Source organism: Schistocerca piceifrons, chromosome 1 (assembly GCF_021461385.2).
Source record: "Schistocerca piceifrons isolate TAMUIC-IGC-003096 chromosome 1, iqSchPice1.1, whole genome shotgun sequence".
NCBI lineage: Eukaryota > Metazoa > Arthropoda > Insecta > Orthoptera > Acrididae > Schistocerca > Schistocerca piceifrons.
Window position 1 is genome coordinate 604,711,695 of NC_060138.1, and position 22,192 is coordinate 604,733,886.

The 22,192-nt window shown below is 42.9% G+C and overlaps 1 protein-coding gene across 1 annotated transcript in view; it reads right to left on the reverse strand.

Annotated features, from left to right (window-relative positions):
• LOC124756001 (glycine receptor subunit alpha-1-like) overlaps nt 1–20,454 on the reverse strand; it is a 188,146-nt gene extending 167,692 nt beyond the window's left edge. Inside the window, exon 1 of the mRNA XM_047249048.1 lies at nt 20,213–20,454. Within this exon, the coding sequence (XP_047105004.1) occupies nt 20,213–20,454 (242 nt within the window). The remainder of the gene's footprint in view (nt 1–20,212) is intronic.
• Between the last annotated feature and the right edge of the window lie 1,738 nt (nt 20,455–22,192).

The following is a 22,192-nucleotide window of genomic DNA, read 5'->3' on the forward strand; positions in this document are numbered from 1 at the left end:
GATGTTAAGTCCCATAGTGCTTAGAGCCAACCAGTGTATTTACTATTTACAATTTTTATATTCGGAACAAGTAGTATGCTACAGAATAAATGATGCATGAGTCTTAGGAATCATTTTAAGTGATTTACTGTTCCTGTGGACGAGAGCTTGTCTTTTAATCGATCTGAAAGCCGTCTGGTAGCGACAGCATGCCTTGGCAATCTCTCTGGCTTTGGGAAGGCGGCGAGGCGGCAGTGGCAGCTGTTGGCGCCGGTGGCCTATGCCTCGGTCTGCACACACCATTAGCCGGCCGCTGGCGCGTAGCCGCTCATGATTGATGGTACGCTAATTACTTTCTTCGTGACGTGACGTGACGGCACGTTGCGCAGAAACGGCTACAGTCGCTCGGATTAAATTCCAGTCAGGCGCAAGGCGGTCCGACGGCGCTGGCGCTGTTAGCGGCGTTTTAACGGCGGGCAGGCGGCCTTCATCACGAGAAAGCTCGCACTGCTCTGCTGGGGGTGCCTTTGTCCACTGCGGCAGCCGATTCCCTAACTTGCGCTGCGTCGCTTAGCCCCTCTCTTACTAACTATACGGCGACTCCTTGCGCAGAGTGGCTGAAGTGCGCTGTATTTCAGAGGCTCTGCATAATTGACACCTTATCATTAATACACGCTTTAAAGCTGTCTGGGTTATTTCTGACTCTCCGAAGCAGATTATGCAAATCTTTCATCAGGTCCGTTCTTCAGAAAATTCAAAGATTCCGTTTGAGGGTACAGAAGGTAGGATTTTGGAAGTTATCCGGTTGTGAAATAGCTATACAAATTTCAACAGTACTTAGTTATTTGATTTTTAAATAATTTTTAAAATGATGAAACACGGAGATTAAATCGCTTGGACTAACTCGTGTTTTCCATTTGTCGCAGTTTACATATTATGTTTCCTTCTCGTCAAAGTCCTTCAGCAAAATGTCTAAATACTGCTGTCAAATTTACTGAAACTTATGTACTAATCATGAACCATGAACCATGGACCTTGCCGTTGGTGGGGAGACTTGCGTGCCTCATCGATACAGACAGCCGTACCGTAGGTGCAACCACAACGGAGGGGTAGCTGTTGAGAGGCCACACAAACATGTGGTTCCTGAAGAGGGGCAGCAGCCTTTTCAGTAGTTGCAGGGTCAACAGTCTGAATGATGGACTGATCTGGCCTTGCTGTGCTAGTACTGCGAACGGCTGAAAGCAAGCCGTAATTTTTCCCGAGGGAATGCAGCTTTACTGTATGGTTAAATGATGATGGCGTCCTCTTGAGTAAAATATTCCGGAGGTAAAATAGTACCCCATTCGGATCTCCGGGCAGGGACTACTCAGGAGGACATCGCTATCAGGAGAAAGAGAATTGGCGTTCTACGGATCGGAGCGTGTAATGTAAGATCCCTTAATCGTGTTGGTAGGTTAGAAAATTTAAAAAGGGAAATGGATAAGTTAAAGTTAGATATAGTGCGAATTAGTGAAGTTCGGTGGCAGGAGGAACAAGGCTTCTGGTCAGGTGAATACAGGGTTATAAATACAAAATCAAATAGGGGTAATGCAGGAGTAGGTTTAATAATGAATAAAAAATAGGAGAGCGGATAAGCTACTGCAAACAGCATAGTGAACGCATTATTGTGGCCAAGATAGACACGAAGCCCACGCCTACCACAGTAGTACAACTTTATATGCAAACTAGCTCCGCACATGACGAAGAGATTGATGAAATGTATGATGAGATAAAAGAAATTATTCAGATAGTGAACGGAGATGAAAATTTAATAGCCATGGGTGAGTGGAATTCGATAGTAGGAAAAATAAGAGAAGGAAACGTAGTAGGTGAATCTGGAATGGGGGTAAGAAATGAAAGAGGAAGCCACCTGGTAGAATTTTGCACAGAGCATTACTTAATCATAGCTAATACTTGGTCCAAGAATCATAAAAGAAGGTTGTATACATGGAAGAGGCCTGGAGATACTCGAAGGTTTTAGATAAATTATTTAATGGTAAGACAGAGATCTGGAAACCAGGTTTTAAATTGTAAGACATTTCCAGGGGCAGATCTGGACTCTGACAACAATCTTTTGGTTATGAACTGTAAATTAAAACTGAAGAAACTGCAAAAAGGTGGGAATTTAAGGAGATGGGACCTGTGTAAACTGACTAAACCAGAGTTGTACATAGTTTCAGGGGGAGCATTAGGTAACGATTGACAGGAATGTGGGAAAGAAATACAGTAGAAGAAGAATGGGTAGCTTTGAGGAATGAAATAGTGAAGGCAACATAGGCTCAACCAGATAAAAAACGTGGGCTAGTATAAATCCTTGAGTAACAGAAGATATATTGAATTTAATTGATGAAAGGAGAAAATATAAAAATGCAGTAGATGAAGCAGGCAAAAAGGAATACAAACGTCTCAAAAATGAGGTCGACAGGAAGTTCAAAATATCTAAGCAGGTATGGCTAGAGGACAAATGTAAGGATGTAGATGCTTATCTCACTAGGGGTAAGATAGATACTGCCTACAGGAAAATTGAAGAGACTTTTGGAGAAAAGAGAACCACTTGTATGAATATCAAAAGCTCAGATGGAAACCCAGTTCTAAGCAAAGAAGAGAAAGCAGAAAAACGTGGAAGTAGTATGTAGAGGGTACATACAAGGGCGACGTTCTTGAGTACAATATTATGGATATGGAAGAGGATGTAGATGAAGATGAAATGGGAGATACCATACTGCGTGAAGAGTTTGACGGAGCACTGAAACACCTGAGTCGAAACAAGGCCCCGGGAATAGACAACATTCCATTAGAACTACTGATAGCCTTCGGAGAGCCAGCCCTGGCAAAACTCTACGATCTGGTGAGCAAGATGTATGAGACAGGAGTAAAACCCTCAGACTTCAAGAAGAATATAATAATTCCAATCCCAAAGAAAGCAGGTGTTGACAGATGTGAAAATTACCGAACTATCAGTTTAATATGACACGGCTGCAAAATACTAACACGAATTCTTTACAGACGAATGGAAAAACTGGTAGAAGCCGACCTCGGGGAAGGTCAGTTTGGATTCCGTAGAAATGTTGGAACACGTGAGGCAATACTGTACCTACGACTTATCTTAGAAAATACATTAAGGAAAGGCAAACCTACGTTTCTAGCATTTGTGTGCTTAGAGAAAGCTTTTGACAATGTTGACTAGAATACTCTCTTTCAAATTCTGAAGGTGGCAAGAGTAAAATACAGGGAGCGAAAGGCTATTTACAATTTGTACAGAAACCAATGGCAGTTATAAGAGTCGAGGGGCATGAAAGGGAAGTAGTGGTTGTGAAGGGAGTGAGACAGGGTTGTAGCTTATCCCGGATTTATTCAATCTGTGTACTGAGCAAGCAGTAAAGGAAACAAAAGAAAAATTCGGAGTAGGTATTAAAATCCATGGAGAAGAAATAAAAACTTTGAGGTACGTCGTTGACACTGTAATTCTCTCAGAGACAGCAAAGCACTTGGAAGAGCTGCTGAACGGAATGGACTGTGTCTTGAAAGGAGGATATAAGATGAACATTAACAGAAGCAAAACGAGGATAATGGAATGTAGTCGAATTAAATCTGGTGATACTGAGGGAATTAGAATAGGAAATGAGACGCTTAAAGTAGTAAATGAGTTTTGCTATTTGGGGAGAAAAATAACTGATGATGGTCGAAGTAGAGAAGATATAAAATGTTGACTGGCAATGGCAAGGAAAGCGTTTCTGAAGAAGAGAAATTTGTTAACATCGAGTATAGATTTAAGTGTCAGGAAGTCGATTCTGAAAGTATTTGTATGGAGTGTAGCCATGTATGGAAGTAAAACATGGGCGATAACTAGTTTGGAAAAGAAGAGAATATAAGCTTTCGAAATGTGGTGCTACAAAAGAATTCTGAAGATTAGATGGGTAGATCACATAACTAATGAGGAGGTATTGAATAGAATTGGGGAGAAGAGAAATTTGTGCACAGCTTGACAGAAGAAGGGATCGGTTGGTAGGACATATTCTGAGGCACCAAGGGATCACCAAATTAGTATTGGAGGACGGAGCGGTAGGTAAAAATCGTAGAGGGAGACCAAGAGATGAATACGCTAAGCAGATTCAGAAGGATGTAGGTTGCAGGAGGTACTGAGAGATGAAGAAGCTTGCACAGGATAGAGTAGCATGGAGAGCTGCATCAAACCAGTCTCTGGACTTAAGACCACAACAACAACAACAGCAACAACATGTACTAAGGTGAGTAAAAGTTTTTATTGTATTGTCGCATGTGGAAAGTGACGTGGCCTGCGTTCTCTGCTTCCGGCGCTTGCGGAAGAGCTTGTCTTACTTAATCCAACGTTCCAAGATTTTACACTTAAAGCAATCTTCACGATTAAATATTTTGCAATTATCATTTATAAAATTTGTATATTTGCAGACACTTTTGAAACGGACGCTTTCTAAATCGCATAGAGAAATAATAAATTCTCATCACAATTCAAATAATTTTTGGTAATTGTTTGACCAAGCTGCGAGCTCACATTCATTGGTCATACTCCCTTCTAATGACAGCATGCCCTTAACCATTATGATCACGATTGAAGTTTTTATTGCGAGAATGAACTGCTAATGAAATGATAATTAAATGGACACCCTAGTTGCAAACAGGCGTTGATGTACTACATTGGGGACATGTTGAATATGTGTGCTCCGACCGGGACTCGAACCCGGGATCTCCTTCTTACATGGCAGACGCTCTATCCATCTGAGCCACCGAGGGCACAGAGGATAGATAGTGCGCCTGCAGGGATTTATCCCTTTCACGCTCCCCGTGAGATCTACATTCCCAACATGTCCATACCACTACATTCGTAGTGCGCCTAATAGATGTCTGAGATGTCTGCCATGTAAGCAGGAGGTCCAGTGTTCGAGTCCCGGTCGGGGCACACATTTTCAACATGTCCCCAATGTTATAAATCAACGCCTGTTTGCAGCTAGGGTGTCCATTTAATTATCATTTCATTTCTAGCAAAGTTGCATGGTCGTCTACGGTAACTCTTCTTTCGGGAATAGATACTATTGTCAAATATAGAACTGCTAATGATTGGGAAAGTACTGGATAATAACCGTTTGGAATTAATTGTTACATATCTGCCATTATGATTTCTAGTTGTTTCGTGCCGCTCTATGAGGGCGATTAAGAAACTTCTGGTCAGAGGACGTCAAGTCCAGAATCAGGATGCGAATCCTGCAAAATCTCTATGAGCATTGAGGCCATCATCCCACCGACGCACCAAGTTGAAGATGGTCGCTTCGTACAACACTTGTGTGCTGCTGCGTGAAGAAAGTTTTAACTGCCTGCTTCACATTCTTGCCGACCCTTCAAGACCAGTTTTTAAGGGACCGAAGACGCGATAATCGCATGGCGTGGGGTGTGGACTATAGGGCAAGTGCTCAGGTGTCTCCCGTATTAGGAAGCTTTGCTTCTGTGTTACGGTATTTGCGGTATGAGGACGTGCGTTATCATGAAGCAGCAGCACCCCTTGTCGCACCATTCCACAACGGTGGACTTCGACAGACGTCCTGCCCGAAACACAGTCTTTCTTCTCCGATGGGTCTCTACCGGTGTTTGTCCTTCGGCAGCCGAAAAAAGAATAACAGCACGTCCATCGTGTCTGGACGCATTTGGTAATAATGTATCCGCATTTAACGCACGCACATTGGATAGACGCAGTTGCCACCCTGATCCCTTGCATACATGTCGACGTTTATACAACCGCATCGAAATCTGCGTTGCATTACGCTGCAGCAACTCCATCAAACGAAAACTTTTTGCTCGCCCCTTACAGCTTTCATACTCGCATGTCAATTACCAGCACTAATTCTTCCAGTTATATTAAATAATCAACGTAGGGTACATTCCGTGTAAGACGCGCGATATTGTTTCGTCTCTTGCCTGTTAACTACTTGTATTATATCCACATTCATCCCTTAAACGCAACCAGGCGCGCTGTATCGATAGTCCCGTTGACTCGACAGACTCTATGCGGTTCACTCAGACAACACCTGTCGTCCGCACCTGCCGTGCTGCAAAAATGGTTCAATTGGCTCTGAGCACTATGGGACTTAACTTCTGAGGTCATCAGTCCCCTAGAACGTAGAACTACTTTAATCTAACTAACCTAAGGACATCACACACATCCATACCAGAAGCAGGATTCGAACCTGCGACCATAGCGGTCGCGCGGTTCTAGACTGTAGCGCCTAGAACCGCTCGGTCACCACGGCCGGCGCCGTGCTGCAGTTCAAGGAGAGCCCCGTGTAAAAGAGTGGTGGCTGAGGTGAGCGGTACGCTTACAAGGGGCGCGGAAGGACCCCCTCAGTAACATGTGCATGTTTACTGAGTTTTGCTTTAAAGGTTTCAGTGGTGCCCACGGGAAATGTCGGAATTGATATATTTGACGTTCACAGCATTCGCTATCTAGGTCTGTTGGCCAGGATTCATAAACTATCGCGTCTATTCGAAACAGTGTCACAGCTAAAAAAAAATGATTATAAAGGTCACACCTCTCCCTGTCCGCATCCCTCAAACTAACAAGAGTATGTGGCTTTATAGCGACTGGCACAGACAGCGAGAGCGTCTTTGATATCTTTCTCTCGTGTTATGTAAATGTGACTTTATGTGTATTTGCTTACCTAACATTAGAATTGACAAATCAGGGTGGGGCAAATAAAAGTGACCCGGACGAGTGCATACAATTGAAAGAGGAAAAGACGTACTGTTAATTCCAACAGGATGGAGCAACTTCCCACAGAGCCGGCTGAACATTGGAACACATTTACACCATCCTCATGTCTGACAGGGTTGTTAGCAGAGGTCAATCTGGTAGCGACCGTATCTGGCCACCTAGATCACCTGATCTGTCAGTGTGCGATTACTTTGTGTGTCTCAAGTCTAAGTTGTATCGCAACAATACCCATCGTCTTCAAGAACTGCAGCAGAACATTGCGGACGAGACTGCAGCAGTTCCAGCAATCCAGCTTCGATATGCCTTCAGAAACTTCCTGAGCAGGACTCAAAAGTGACAGGAGGTGAATGACCGTCCCTTTCAACATCTGCTATAGTCAGGTTAGTACTTATTTCCTCTCCTGTGCTGTGTTCCCTTGTAACCTGGAACTCTGTTCTCCGGGCCACTTTAATTTGCCTCACCCTGCAGTTGTTGCCATGAATAAAAGTTTTTACAGCATCATTTGAAAAGTAATCAGTAAAGAATAATAATTAAAGTTGGTCGTGATTATTCAAACATCCATACATACAGCATTACCGTGAGTTACGTAATACTGTAGAGTTTCTTTGAAATGTTACTATTCGTTCCATGTTATTGGTTTTCATAATCATAATTAACGTCATTGCGCTCCATATTAACGTCTTTAGCGTTCACATCACAAGTGTTTTCAGATTTTTTTCAGTTGCCCCGTTATCATTCTCTCCCAGGGAATTGCGACATTTCAAAACCGTTTTGGAACTGGTGACCGTTTTTATTCTACACTCTAAATACATTCAAACTACTTTAGTTTTCAAATTACTGCTAAGTACAATGATTTCTTAACTTACTACCATTTGTTTTTCATTTCGATCGTTGTACACAGTAAACATTTGTGCAATAAACATCAGGTTGTAACTATCTATATTCCATCTGTAAGCATTGATCCTCAGATCAGATGTCTTATTTCCATTAATTATGGAACATTAGGTACACGTGACTCAAAAAGACCTTTTTTCGACACCGTAGAGTATACGTATGCAGTAACTTTTCAGTTCTGGATGTTTTACTGTGACGTAAGTTTCGGTCAAATGTTGGAGCAAAGCGGGAACAAGACTCCCTACAAATAACAGATTGGCTTTTTGTTCGAATTTTCGTATTCAAATGAAGAGCAGAAAACGGGGAAATGGACAAATGATGTATTACACTGACCAACTTGAGGTCTAGTTTCACAAAAAAAAGGCACTGACCATAAACATCCCACCTACCGCCTGGCGGAAATATGGTGAGCAGGCATGGCTTGGTGCGTACTTTACGCACTGTAAATTGTTTTTTGAGTTGACCTTTAACATTACATATGACAACCAGATCATTTGTGTCATGACTGCAGCACAACTCGGCAACGTGAAGATATTCTACGAACGAAACCGATCGTAAGACGATAAATGAGGAATTTTATAGCTGAGGTGATGTTCGTTAATCATTAAAATATTTATTGCTTTAAAGTAATCACGAAATACTTAACTAGCGATTTTAGGAAAATCGAAGTATTTCACCTCCAGCTGCTACTAACTATGTAAATGAAGTGTCAAAAAGTTTATCTCTTCAAAGCCTTCCAATTTTGAGGATGAAAAGATAAATAGGTTTGATAATTAACTATTAAAGCCATTTCCTTCGAATCAAGAACTAAATTCAAGATGTTTAGAGAACAAAAGACGCTAGGAAAGCGAACGATGTGTCTATAAGATAATGCTTCCGAACAAAACATGAAACTGAAAAGGTCTGAAAAATCAGTCAAATGTTTTGTGAAATGATTTTTCTGAAACTACGAAATAAAATAGATTAGAGAAACAGTTGACGCACCCTTGAACGATGCCCGAAATCATGTGAAGCATGTGAGGTGTGTCAAATGTTTCTCTGATCTACTTTAGTTCTTATTTGCAGGCAAATCATTTCACAAAACATCTGACCGATTTTTTTTTCAAAGCGTTCTTACATGCATATCCAGCTTTTTATAAGGGCGTAGTCCAATGAAGTAAACTTATTTCTGTAGACAATGACTACATCATCGCTGTACCTGCTAAAACTAGTGCTCAAAAGTCGTATCGCAGAATGGCCAGTGTAAAATTTTGCCGCATTCGTCTGTTGGCAATACAGCAGCAAGCGTGGTTCATGTAATTACCTGAAGTATACTGCCCATTCATAGAGAATGGCGATGTATAGCGTTTCAAAACGATTTCTTGAAAAGCGCTATTCAGGTACTGAATTTGATTATTCTGCATACAGAAAATGGTGGGAGAAAATATCAGCTATGCGAAATAACATAAACTAGTTCTCCATTTGAGTGTGGCGATATCTGATTGTGCATTCATTTGTGTCATTAACAGAGTCGATGTAGAATAGCAGAGAACACCTACCTTGCCAAATAATTTCCAACATGTTTTTTGTTTATCTGTGATCTCCAGAGAACATACACAAGATACATTACAGAGAAGCTACTGAGTGAACATCACGTACTGCATTTCTATTTCTTTACATGCTAGAGATCAACATCAGGTACGTTAGAGAGATACCACTCGTAACCACGCGTTCCACTTGGCCCTTAAAGCACTTTTCTATATAAACCTACCTCAAATTTTTTGAACATGAAATTATACTTTCACTTCTGACAAGCACTAAAACGCCTACTCCGCTCCAGAGAACATTAATGTGATAGTATTTGTCTATTTATCTTTGTATTCATGTCTCAGCTTACAGTGAGCCAGGAAACAACAAATAACAAACAATGATATAAACCTGAAGATCTTATATACTGATAAGCTGAACTCTGTTGACCGATGGCATTTTCGTTCTCCTGTTCCACTTGTAATCAAAGAACACGGAAGACTGTGAGAGCACGTCTTGCTTTTTCACACCTTCTTCGGATTCCAGGTACCTACTACCAGCTCCTGCTGAAGAATAAGTGCGAGATTCGTAAACAAACTCAGCCTCTCTGTCTCCTTTCCTACTCTCCACTCAGATACGCAGGCGGAGATCTCGCTGCGGACTTATTCGTTATGTATGCTGAAATTTCTGCCATATGAATCTGTTAAGTTTTAGGGTTTTCTAAGCCAATGTCATCCTCAGTTATTTAGAGCAGAGCTCTTTTATCTGATGAGTTATGCAAACCGTGGTTTTTGAGTTTAAGCCAGCCAGCTAAAGACAATCAATTGCAACAAGATTGATTAGGCCCATGGCTTTCGCCACCTTTATTAAAATTTTTCTATTGAAATAACACATATTATATCGTACTGATCCATTGCGGTCGCTCCTAGTTAATAAAAGTTTCATTGAGAAGTTACACAACGTGTCACATTGTTTCAAAATAGTCACATAAATAGAAATGATTACTAATTGCTTGAAAGTGAAATGATCGTATGACATTTATTGGCCGGATATTCCGTTCGGAGTTTGGCCGCCGTATCGCAAGTCTTTTTAGTTGACGCCACTTCGGCGACTTGCGTGGCAGTGATGATGAAAGACACACAACACCCAGTCCCCTGCCGGGAATCGAACCCGGGCCCCGTTGCGCGGTAGGCAGTAACGCTACCGTTGCGCTACGGACGCGGACACTAATTGCCTGAATCTCCCCGTAACGATTGCTCATCACTCCTTCCCATGGCCTAAGTGACTAACTGCAGAAAAATAATTTTATCTGTTGTAAATTTAAACTTAATTTCTCAGTCCTCAGGGTTTTTTCCTGTCGCTCGGAAAGGAGGATTTGACTTTTATTTTGACATTAAATGGAAAAAGAAATTTAACTCTTCTGCACAGCGTTACATCAAGACTGATTAGACAAAATAATTGCTGAGAACCCATGATTTGAGGAGAGAAAACAAAGTTATCGTTACTTGTAGCCCTTTAATTTTAAGCCACTGTAAATGAGCTCCGAGGGGAACTCAGAACGTTCTAACTGCGATAAATGAGAGCACTTGTTAAGTGAAATTAAATTTCAGAGATTTGTCAAAACCATATTTTCCACATTGATGGAAATGAGCATATGGCATAGTTGGCCGGGAGGCCCCATTCGGGGAAGTTCGACCGCCAGGAGCAAGTCTTTTTTCATTCGATGCCACATGATAATACACTCGACATATGTCACATTGTCTTCTCCGTAGTTTCCTGCAATGTCCTGTATTTCTCGTGTTGATTATCGTATTTATAAATTCTTCCCCACAACCATCGTACTTTGAATAGCTGTTTTCTACTGTAAAAAAATAATTTAGATTAAAGATATCTTCTGATGATAGGATTTTTTATGTTGAAAATATTACTAGTGGGTTTAAAACAGAGGACTTCCACTCCTAACAAGTCACCCTCTCCTTCGTCTCCACGTCAACGCCGTTAAAGAGTATCTCTGCACCACAGCTCAGTTCATGCTTAAGTATTTTGATTTTCAGAAACGTAGTGCTCTTTCAAAGGAATCGTCCCGGCATTTGCCTGGAGCGATTTTGGGAAAAACCTAAATCTAGATGGCTGGACGCGGATTTGAAGCGTCGTCCTACCGAATGGCAGTCCAGTGTGCTATACTCTGCACCACCTCGCCCGATCCCATGATGAAGTACATGAATGTGCCCACAGATAAACTCAAAACTTTTATACAAAAATAAGAATTCACGAAAGTGAAAGCAAAACCTGAAAACTTCATAACAAAAGAAGAAAGAAATTGCGTAAACATCCATATAATTTGTTAAAAATGGAAAGAATCGAACAGGAAGCAGTTATATCGAAACAGTTTCCCAATGTTTCGTAATAGTGGGACGTACAGGAATAACCGTTGCAAAAATGTAGCATTTTCCATATCTAAAAATATCTGCATCCGGCAGCGAAAGGCTTTTATTTGTTCACTGACAGTACGTTAGTCTGACTGCATGCAGGTTATTTTCTGCTTGGTCTCCAATCTGCATGAAAGGCAACTTGCCAGCGGCATTACCTCGACTGAAATTAAAGCAGAGATGTCGTCTTTTGCAAAGCTGACTCAGTCATCTGCTTACACTGACATGGGATCAAGATTCTAAAGTAGAGTTTTGTATCCCATTCTAATACGTCAATTTGAATAACACTGTAACGACGCCCCAGCTGAAAATATCGCTGTCGTGAATGTCGTGTTGCGTCTGTGGATTGGTCACAGTAGTCCAAAGGTGTCAGTCTAGAGCCTGCCAGCGCGTCATAGAGAATAACAGAACTTGCACTGAAGGTTGACAAGGTGATAGGAATCTTACCTTGCGCGCACATCTTGATAACGTAGACGGTGTGCGTGACGACTGGAAATTTTCATTGCTACCACAAGGCTGGTATTCCCATCAGCAACAGGAAAGGACTACACTATTATTTTATGATACGTTGGCTTGGCGGCATGAGAAATGTGTAACGGAGTCTGTGTGGAGATACCTTAGTACTTAAAGCTGTGTGTCTAATTAACGATTGTCAAGAAATGCTAACAGTATTTTAGGGAGGATATTTGCTTCCATACTGTTTCAATTTGTAGTCCTGTCCTTGATGACTGTATATATTAGACCTTGATGGGAAATCCGCACCTTTCAAAACAGTGAAATAACGCCTCTACAGCGCTACCAACATAAAACTTTCGCAGGAAAGAGCCACAGCTCGAGGTGTTACTGTAATATAACGGGACTGGTTCTGCCACAGAATAAATACGCATGAGCCCAAGATGAACGAGCAATATCAACGAACTGTGATGCCTTCTCAGTCGAATGCGACATCTCTGATGTCTGTAGACAAATCAGTGTGACCGTGGCCTTCGGATGTGCAAGAGCTGTTGTTTTGTTTTGCTCCAAATATGATAAGAATAATAATAGAGCAATGATCTGTCGTGAAGTTTCACATGAAGCTTGGAACAACTACTAAACCTAGGTTTTAATAAAAGAAATTTATGGCGAAGACTGTTTATCATGTACGCGAGATTTTGAGTGGTTCAAGGATTCCGAAGATGGCCGAGAAGACGCTGAAGATGACTCACTCTCCGAGAACGTCCAGCACCACCAGAGGAAATTTTACACAAACAATTTAACATGAGAACAGTGTGTGCGAAACTGATGCCGAAAATTCTTTCGATCGAACAATAAGAAGGTCGTGAAAATGTTTGTTCTCACACTTAGAATACCACTGAAAAGAATCCAGTTTCCTGGAAATAGTGATGACATGTGGCGTAGCTTGGTTTTTAACTTATGATCCCGAAACCAAGCGCCATTTCACACACTGGAAGGTTCCAACTTCACCAAGGGTGAAAGGAGCTCGAATTAGCAAATCAAGGTTCAAAGCGATGACGATTTTTTTTTTCGTTGTTCATGGAATTGTGTCTCTCAGGTGGATTCGAGAAGGTTAGGAACCCAGTTCTTATGGTTCTTGCTGAATTCCGCGAGCAAATACGAAAAAAACGACTCGAATCGTGGAAGAACTCGTTATGGGGTCTACATCAAGACAACGCACCGTGTCATACCGCACTGAGGTTTATAGTGTAGTACACAAACACAGTGTTATATCCCAATCTTATTCGCCTGACCTAGCGCCATGTGACTTTTACCTACATGTACATCTACATCATACTCCGCAAGCCACCTAATGGAGTGTGGCGGACGGAACTTTCGGTACCACTATCTGATACCTCCAACCCTGTTCCACTCGCGAATAGTGCGTGGGAAGAATGATTGTCGGTAAGCCTCTGTATGGGCTCTAATTTATCGAATTTTCTCTTCGTGGTCAATGCGCGAGATGCATGTGGAGGGAAATAATATGTTGTTTGACTTCTCCTGAAATGTGCTATCCCGGAATTTCAATAGTAAATCTCTCCGTTATGCACAACGTCTCTCTTGTAATGTCTGCCAGTGGAGTTTGTTCAGCATCTCCGTAACGCTCTCTCGCACAGCTAAACGATCCTGTGACGAAACGCGACGCTCTTCGTTGGATCTTCTCTATCTCCTCTATCAGCCCTACCTGATAGGGATCCCAGATAGATGAACAATACTCAAGAATCGGGCGAACAAGCGCCTTATAAGCCATTTTTTTCGTGGATGAGTTCTATTTCCTTAAGATTCTTTCGATGAATCTGAGTCTTGTGTCTGCTTTTCCCACTATCTGTTTTGTATGGTCATTCCACTTAAGGTCGCTCTAGATTGTTACGCCTAGATATTTTACGGCAGACGCTGTCTCCAGCTGTTTGTCATCAATAGTGTAGTTGTATAGTAGTGGATTTCTTTTCCTATGTATGCGCAATGTGTTACATTTACTTACGTTCAGGGTCAACTGCCAGAGTCTGCACCATTCATCAATTCTCTGTAGATCGTTTTGCAAATTCTTACTATCTTCGGGCGATGCTACTTTGGTACAAACAACTGCATCATCTGCGAATAGCCTTAAAGAGTATCCGACGCTTTCTACTAGACCATTTCTATAAACTGTGAACAGCAACGGTACTATCACACTTCCCTATGGTACGCCGAATATTACCTTTACATCCATCGATTTAGTTCCTTTAAGAGCGACGTGTTGAGTTCTATCTGCAAGAAAGTCTTGAATCCAATCGCAGGTCTGCTCCGATATTCCGTAAGCTCGTATTTTTTTCATTAAAAGGCAATGCGGGACAGTGTCAAATGCCTTATTGAAATCATGGAAAACGGCATCGGCCTGAGCGCCGTTTTCCACTGCGCTGTGATCTCATGGACGAGCAGAGCGAGCTGAGTTTCGCAGGATCTCTGTTTGCGGAATATATGTTGATTTTTGTAGAGAAGCTGTTCATTTTCCAACAACGTCATAATTCTTGAGCATAAAACTTCTTCCATAATATTACAACAGATTCACGTCAACGATATAGGTCTATAATTGTGTGGATCTGTCTTACGGCCTTTCTTAGAAACGGGAATGACTTGCGCTTTTTCCAGTAGTTAGATACCTTTCGTTGCTCAAGCGATCTACGATAGATTACTGCTAGAAGGGGAGCAAGTTCTTTCGCATAATATTTATAGAATCTTATAGGTATCTGATATGGTCCTGAAGCCTTTTCACTACTAAGCGATGGTAGCTGCTTTTCATTTCCGCGATCGGTTATCTCAATATCTGCCATTTCGACGTTCGCACGACGATTGAAAGGAGGGACAGTGTTACGATCTTTCGCGGTGAAACAACTTGGGAAGGCCGAATTCAGTATTTCGGCCTTCTCTCTGTTATATTCCGTTTCTGAGCCGGTGTGGACGCTGAGAGAATGAATAGATAATTTTGACACACTTACTGATTTTACATACAACCACAATCTCTTAGGGTTTTTACTCAGGTCGGTTGACAACGTCTTACCTTCGAAAACATTGAACGCGTCCCTCATTGTTCTCCTTACGCTCATTTTCGCTTCGTTCAGCTTGTTTGTCAACTAGATTTTTATTTCTCTTGGAACTGAGATGAAGTGCTCTTTGTGTACGTAGAGCTTTTGTAACACGGCTATTAAACCATGGTGGATCTTTCCCATCCCTTAAAACCTTAGTCGGAACATACTTGTCTAGGGCATATTGAACGATGCCTTTGAACTTTTTCTATTTGTCCTCCACATCTTCGTCCTCGTCACAGAATATTTGGTGCTGACTGCTGAGATATTCTGAAATTTGTATCCTGTCACCCTTGCTGAGCAAATACATCTTCCTACCTTTCTTAACATTCCTTGTAGGACCCGTCGTCATAGATGCTATCTAATCTCCAAGGACAGATCTGCACTACAAGTAACGAAGTTTCAGTCTGTTGGAGCAGTGAAAGATAAAGCGGCACTCGTCAGCAAGGAGCCCACAGAGGAAGACTTCCAACACTGTTTCCAACAATGGAAAATTCACATGGAGCATTTTAGAGATGGACATGTATTGTTTTGATATAAAATGTTTTACTCCGTTCCTCATGTTATTTTATAGCCACATCTCGTATGTGCTGTCTGCATCTCATTTCGGATACAAAAATATGACAGACCGCTAGGAAACAGCCGCGTAAACATTTTTCGGCTACACTGAGCTAGCGTAGAGTGTGGCTTAAGAAACCATGATATTAAAAGATGTTTAGAGATATTTTAATCATTATGCTACTATGAAAACTGTGTCTCTATTTTACCATCGACAACTCTTTTAAGAGCATAGTGTTTGTAGAATTCTTTTCAGCTAGTTCTTACCAGATGTCAAACGTCAAAATGTCAACAAATATTCAAATTTTTACGTTATTTGTAAATTGATACTACCAATTTCCGTACAGAGAAAAACCATATTCACCGACGCTCTATTTAAATTCAGAGATTTTTTTTGTTATATAAAGTAGTACCATCTAGTGCAGAAGTTCTCCACCACTACGAGAATCCTCAAAAGCAAATGATCTTGTCAAAATTGCGTGTGTTTGAGTAAATATTTGGAGCTAATATTCTACAAAAAGTGAAAAGGCAATTAACATTATATATTCAATTAGCGGAGTTTAGTAGAGTGCCGACCTAAGAGTACGTATTACCCTACACTGAGGTGACAAAAGTCATGGGATAGCGACATGCACATGTACAGATGACGGTAGTATCACGTATACAAGGTATAAAACGACACTGAATTGAAGGAGCTGTCATTTCCACTCAGGTGATTCATATGAAAAGGTTTCCGACTTGATTATGGGCGCACTATGGGAATTAGCAGACTCTGAACGCGAAATGGTAGTTGGGGCTAGACGAATGGGACATTACATTTCGGAAATCGTTAAGGAATTCAATATCCCGAGACCCACAGTGTCGCGAGCGTGTCGAAAATACCAGAGTTCATGCATGACCTCTCACCACGGACAATGTAGAGGCTGACGGCCTTCACTCAACGACAGCGAGCAGAGGCGTTTGCGTAGAGTTGTTACCGCTTACAGGCAAGCAAAAGTGCATGAAATAAACGCAAAAACCAATTTGAGACGTACGACGAATGTATCTGTTAGCACAGTACGGCGAAATTGGCCTTAATGGGCTATGGCAGCAGACCACCGACGGTAATAACTTTGCCAAGAGCACGACATCGCATGCGGTGCCCTTCCTGGGGTCGTGACCATATCGGTTGGACTCTAGACGATTGGAAAACTGTGCTGAGGTCAGATGAGTCTCGACTTCGGTGGTAAGAGCTGATGAAATGGTTCGATTGTAGTGCAGACCCCACGGAGATAGGGACCCAAGTTTTCAACAAAGCAATGTGCAAGCTGGCAGTGGCCCCATAATGGTGCACGCTGTGTTTACATGGAGTGGACTGGGTCCGCTGGTCCAGCTGAACCGATCATTGATTATTCGGCTACCTAGAGACCATTTGGAGCCATTCATGGGCTGCATTTTCCCAAAGAATCATGAAATTTTTATGGAAAGCAATGCGCCATGTCATCGGGCCAAAATTGTTCGCCATTGGCTTAAGGAAAATTCTGGATAAATCGAGCGAATGATTTGGCCACCCAGATCGACCGGCATGATTCCCATCGAAAATTTATGGGACATAATCGAGATGTCAGTTCATGCACAAACTCGTGCATCGACACTTTCGCATTTCCTTGTAGGACCCGTCGTCATAGATGCTATCTAATTTCCAAGGACAAATCTGCACTACAAGTAACGAAGTTTCAGTCTGTTGGAGCAGTGAAGGATAAAGCGGCACGCGTCAGCAAGAAGCCCACAGAGGAAGACAGCCGAGAGCAGTGGCGTTTGCGCAGACCTGTCAGTGCTAACAGGCAGACAACACTGCATGACATAACGCGCAGAAAACGAAGTGGGACGTAGGACGAACGTAGCAGTCCAAACTGTAGGGGACTTTCAACAAAGTCTTGAGTCCATACCACGTCGATTTGCGGGAGAAAGGTGGTCCGACACAATGCTAGGAGGTATCCCATGGCTTTTGCGCCTCAGTGTATATTCCATGATAATCCGACCGTATACGGAATACGCTTGCCTTTGCTAAGGTTCAGTCACGCTTCACAAAAGTCAGAATAATGCGATCCTATGCTGCTTGCGTGGTCTGTGGTTAGCCTGTACGTATGCTCTTGTCGTCGAAGCTAATGAGCCTCCTCTAGAACTCATAAAACAACACATTGGCTACAAATGTCTACTCAGGTCCGTACAAATTGGATAACAGCCTTTGTTTTCGAGGATTCGAATGTTGTCTCCATATTAAATACTGGTCTATAAAGAAACTTCCACCACTACCATTTTCCTTTATGATATTTGACCTCTGTGTCACCGAAGTGCAACAGTTTCATACTGTCACTGTTTCATGATAGATTACAGGAATAAGACAATTTTAGACATTGACACGGATACACCGATCATGGTGTAGCTGTAAACACGGGCGGTTCGGACTGCACCTCCAACGGCTATAATTGGCTGACTCACACCAACGTAATTTTCTGTTGCCCTTTGCAACACCACGTGACAACCAGTTTCTTGCATTGTTTAGTGGACAACAACTTCCTTTCTCAATGAAGACACTACTCACAACACATAGCCTGACAAAAGAAGTGAGGCAACGAGAAGAGAGGGTGGGAAGTCAGTGTAACTTCCTGCAGCACACTCCATTGGCGATGATGAAAATACGCTACTGGCTATTAAAATTGCTCCACCACGAAGATGATGTGTTACAGACGCGACATTTAACCGACAGGAAGAAGATGCTGTGATATGCAAATGATTAGCTTTTCAGAGCATTCACACAAGGTTGGCGCCGGTGGCGACACCTACAACGTGCTCACATGAGGAAAGTTTCCAACCGATATCCCATACACAAACAGCAGTTGACCGGCGTTGCCTGGTGAAACGTTGTTGTGATGCCTCGTGTAAGGAGGAGAAATGCGTACCATCACGTTTCCGACTTTGATAAAGGTCAGATAGTAGCCTATCGCGATTGCGGTTTATCGTATCGCGACATTGCTGCTCGCGTTGGTCGAGGTCCAATGACTCTTAGCACAGTATGGAATCGGTGGGTTCAGGAGGGTAATACGGAACGCCGTGCTGGATCCCAACGGCCTCGTATCACTAGCAGTCGAGATGACAGGCATCTTATCCGCATGGCTGTAACGGATCGTGCAGCCACATCTCGATGCCTGAGTCAACAGATGGGGACTTTTGCAAGACAACAACCATCTGCACGAACAGTTCGACGACGTTTTCAGCAGCATGGACTATCACTTCGGTGACCACGGCTGCGCTTACCCTTGACGCTGCATCACAGACAGGATGATGTACTCAACGACGAACCTGGGAGCACGAATGGCATAACCTAATTTTTTCGGATGAATCCAGGATCTGTTTACAGCATCATGATGGTCGCATCCGTGTTTGGCGACATCACGGTGAACGCACATTGGAAGCGTGTATTCGTCATCGCCATACTGGCGTATCACCCAGCGTGATGGTATTGGGTGCCATTGGTTACGCGTCGCGATCACCTCTTGTTCGCGTTGACGGCTCTTTGAACAGCGCACGTTGCATTTCAGATGTGTTACGACCCGTGGCTCTACCCTTCATTCGATCCCTGCGAAAACCTACATTTCAGCAGGATAATGCACGACCGCATGTTGCAGGTTCTGTACGGGGCTTTCTGGTTACAGAAAAAGATTTGATTGCTGCCCTGGCCAGCACATTCTCCAGATCTCTCACAAATTGAAAACGTCTGGTCAATGGTGGCTGAGCAACTGGCTCGTCACAATACGCCAGTCACTACTCTTGATGAACTGTGGTATCGTGTTGAAGCTGCATGGATAGATGTACCTGTACATGCCATCCAAGCTCTGTTTGACTAAATGCCCAGGCATATCAAGGCCGTTATTCCGGCCATAGGTGGTTGTTCTGGGTACTGATTTCTCAGGATCTGTGCACCCAAATTGCGTGAAAATGTAATCACATGTCAGTCCTAGTATAATATATTTGTCCAATGAATACCCGTTTATCATCTGCATTTCTTCTTGGTGTAGCAATGTTAATGGCCAGTAGTGTAGTAGAGTCGCAATTCCCTGAGAGAGGTCAATAGAGTCACCAGAGTGAATTAGAGTTTAGTGTTGTTACCAGGCCAGCAAGTTGGGCAACTCCAGGAAACGATTTGGCGATAAGTTTTATATGTTCTAAATATTTTATCTGCGGACGATTAGAAGACATTAAAAATCTCGCAACACACATATTTGCAACAGATGAATGTGTGCGGTAGACAGATGCTGCTCCATATTACCTGCGCGTTAGGTAAAATTTAGTGATTTTCAGTATCCTTTCTGCAGTTACACTTTTAATGACCGGCAGTGTATTTTGTAATGTCTTTTATTCACGGTTGGAGAGAGTATGAGGGAACAGTTAATTCCCGTGACAGAATTCCTTTTATTGACTTCTGCACAGAACAGACTAGTAAGTGAGGTTGACGGACGTGGTGAGCTTGCCTCCGCCCAGAATGCCAGCCGGCCGTGGCGTCGCGCTCTGTGAAGTGTCCATCCAGCCCAGCCGCGCGCAGCACAGCCCAACCCTCACCCCCCTTGCACTGCTTTGGCGCCCCCCGGCGCGCGAAGCGCACGCAAATGTCAGGCGGCGTGGCCCTGTCCCGCTGGCGCCGCTGCTTTCTGCTGCCGCTCATAATCTGCTTTATGCTGCTTAATATCTCCACAAATTCCCAGGGCAGTAGCATGGTGTGGTCCTCAAAACGACAGAAAAAAAACAGTGCAACGGCAAACGTTACTCGATTACAACGAATTTTTCAATCTGTAATGGAATGTATGCCTTTTTATAACTTAATGACAGATGAAAACTGCGTGCTGGGCCGGAGTTTTCTACCGCTACTTTGTCTTTTGCACGTAGTGCCCATTTCGACTGAGCTCTGCAGGCATCAGAGTTTCACTTCTGTCAGTACTTCCATGCTCCTTTGCAAACTTATTGGATTAGAAAATGCATTGCAATAAAACGGCGATTAATTCTGCCACCAGAGCTCTAAAACAGACTTAATTAAATATGAAATTTGGACAGACTGCAACGGTTTCCAGTCGCCAAAAATTTTAACACACCCTCAAAACCTTTGGATGTTATTTGCTGTCTCGCCTTCCACATATTCTTGTCTTTCCAACCCAACGCAAAATCTTCAGCAGAGCAAACTTCTTTCCCCCTCAATACCTATGCAAAGAATCTCTTTCTGCCTTAGTCGTTTCCTCAAATTTCTCTTTCTTGTACCGTACTTTCCTGTGCCCATGAGCACATATTGTCCCGTTCCTACTCACGGATGCTCTCGCCAGACAGTTTTAAGTTACCTGTCTCCTTTTTCCAAACTATTTTACAATATGGATTGCCGGCCGTTGTGGTCGAGTGGTTCTAGGATCTTTAGTCCGGAACCAAGCGGCTGCCACGGTCGCAAGTTCGAATCCTGCCTCGGACATGGATGTGTGTCATGTCCTTAGGTTAGTTAGGTTTAAGTAGTCCTATCCTAAGTCTAGGGGACAGATTACCTCAGATGTTAAGTCCCATAGTGCTTAGGGCCATTTGTACCATTTGAATAATGTGGATTCTCTTGAGTAGAGAAACACTTTTTCGTCCCTTTCTACCTTTTATAGTCAATTCGCTAATGCGATCTCCATCATTTGGTATCGTCAGTCTTTACACCATTTTAATACTCTTATATGCGATCTTGCGGGCACCGGAGCAGTTGAAACGTTCTGCCAATGTTAGATTTCTCGTCCAGATTCTCTCCGCGCTTTACGTTTGTACCCAGCGGATAAAGTAGCCCAGACTATCCAGAACGCCCTCCTCCATCTACAGCGACTGGGGAAGGAGGTATCTTTCTGCTTGGTACCAGGGCACGTGGGAATTCCTTGGAATGAAAGGGCGGATCGAACAGCCAAGGAGGCGTGTCGTGACCGTCAGGTCTTTCGGTGTGCTGTTCCCCTGCATGCTCTCACCTCGCTGTTGGAGTATAAAGCCCTGTGTCGATGGGAAGACTAGTGGCTAGAAGTGACCGACAACAAGCTGCGTGTCGTCAAGCCCACAACTCGGCCGTGGCGTACTTCCTTCCAAGCACGTGTACGTGACGAGGTCTTTCTTACTCGTCTTCGCATCGGCCATAGTCCTATTTTTGCTCCGACGAGAGGACCCTCCGAAGTGTGGTGCTTGTGGCGTGCAGATCATGGTGTGCCACATTTTATTGGACTGCATTTTATTTGCCGACCAGCAGTCTGCAGCGGATTTGCCGACAGATCTGCAGTCTATTTTATGTAATGATCAAACGAATGTGGTTCGCGTTTTAAAGTTTGTGAATTGTTCCATGTTTTTAACAAGATTTTGGGGAGATGATTTTAGTGTGTCAACAGGGTGGCTGACTCACCCAAGTTTTTTGTAAGTGATCAGCCAGTCACATTTCCCTGTGCAACTCTTTTAGCTCT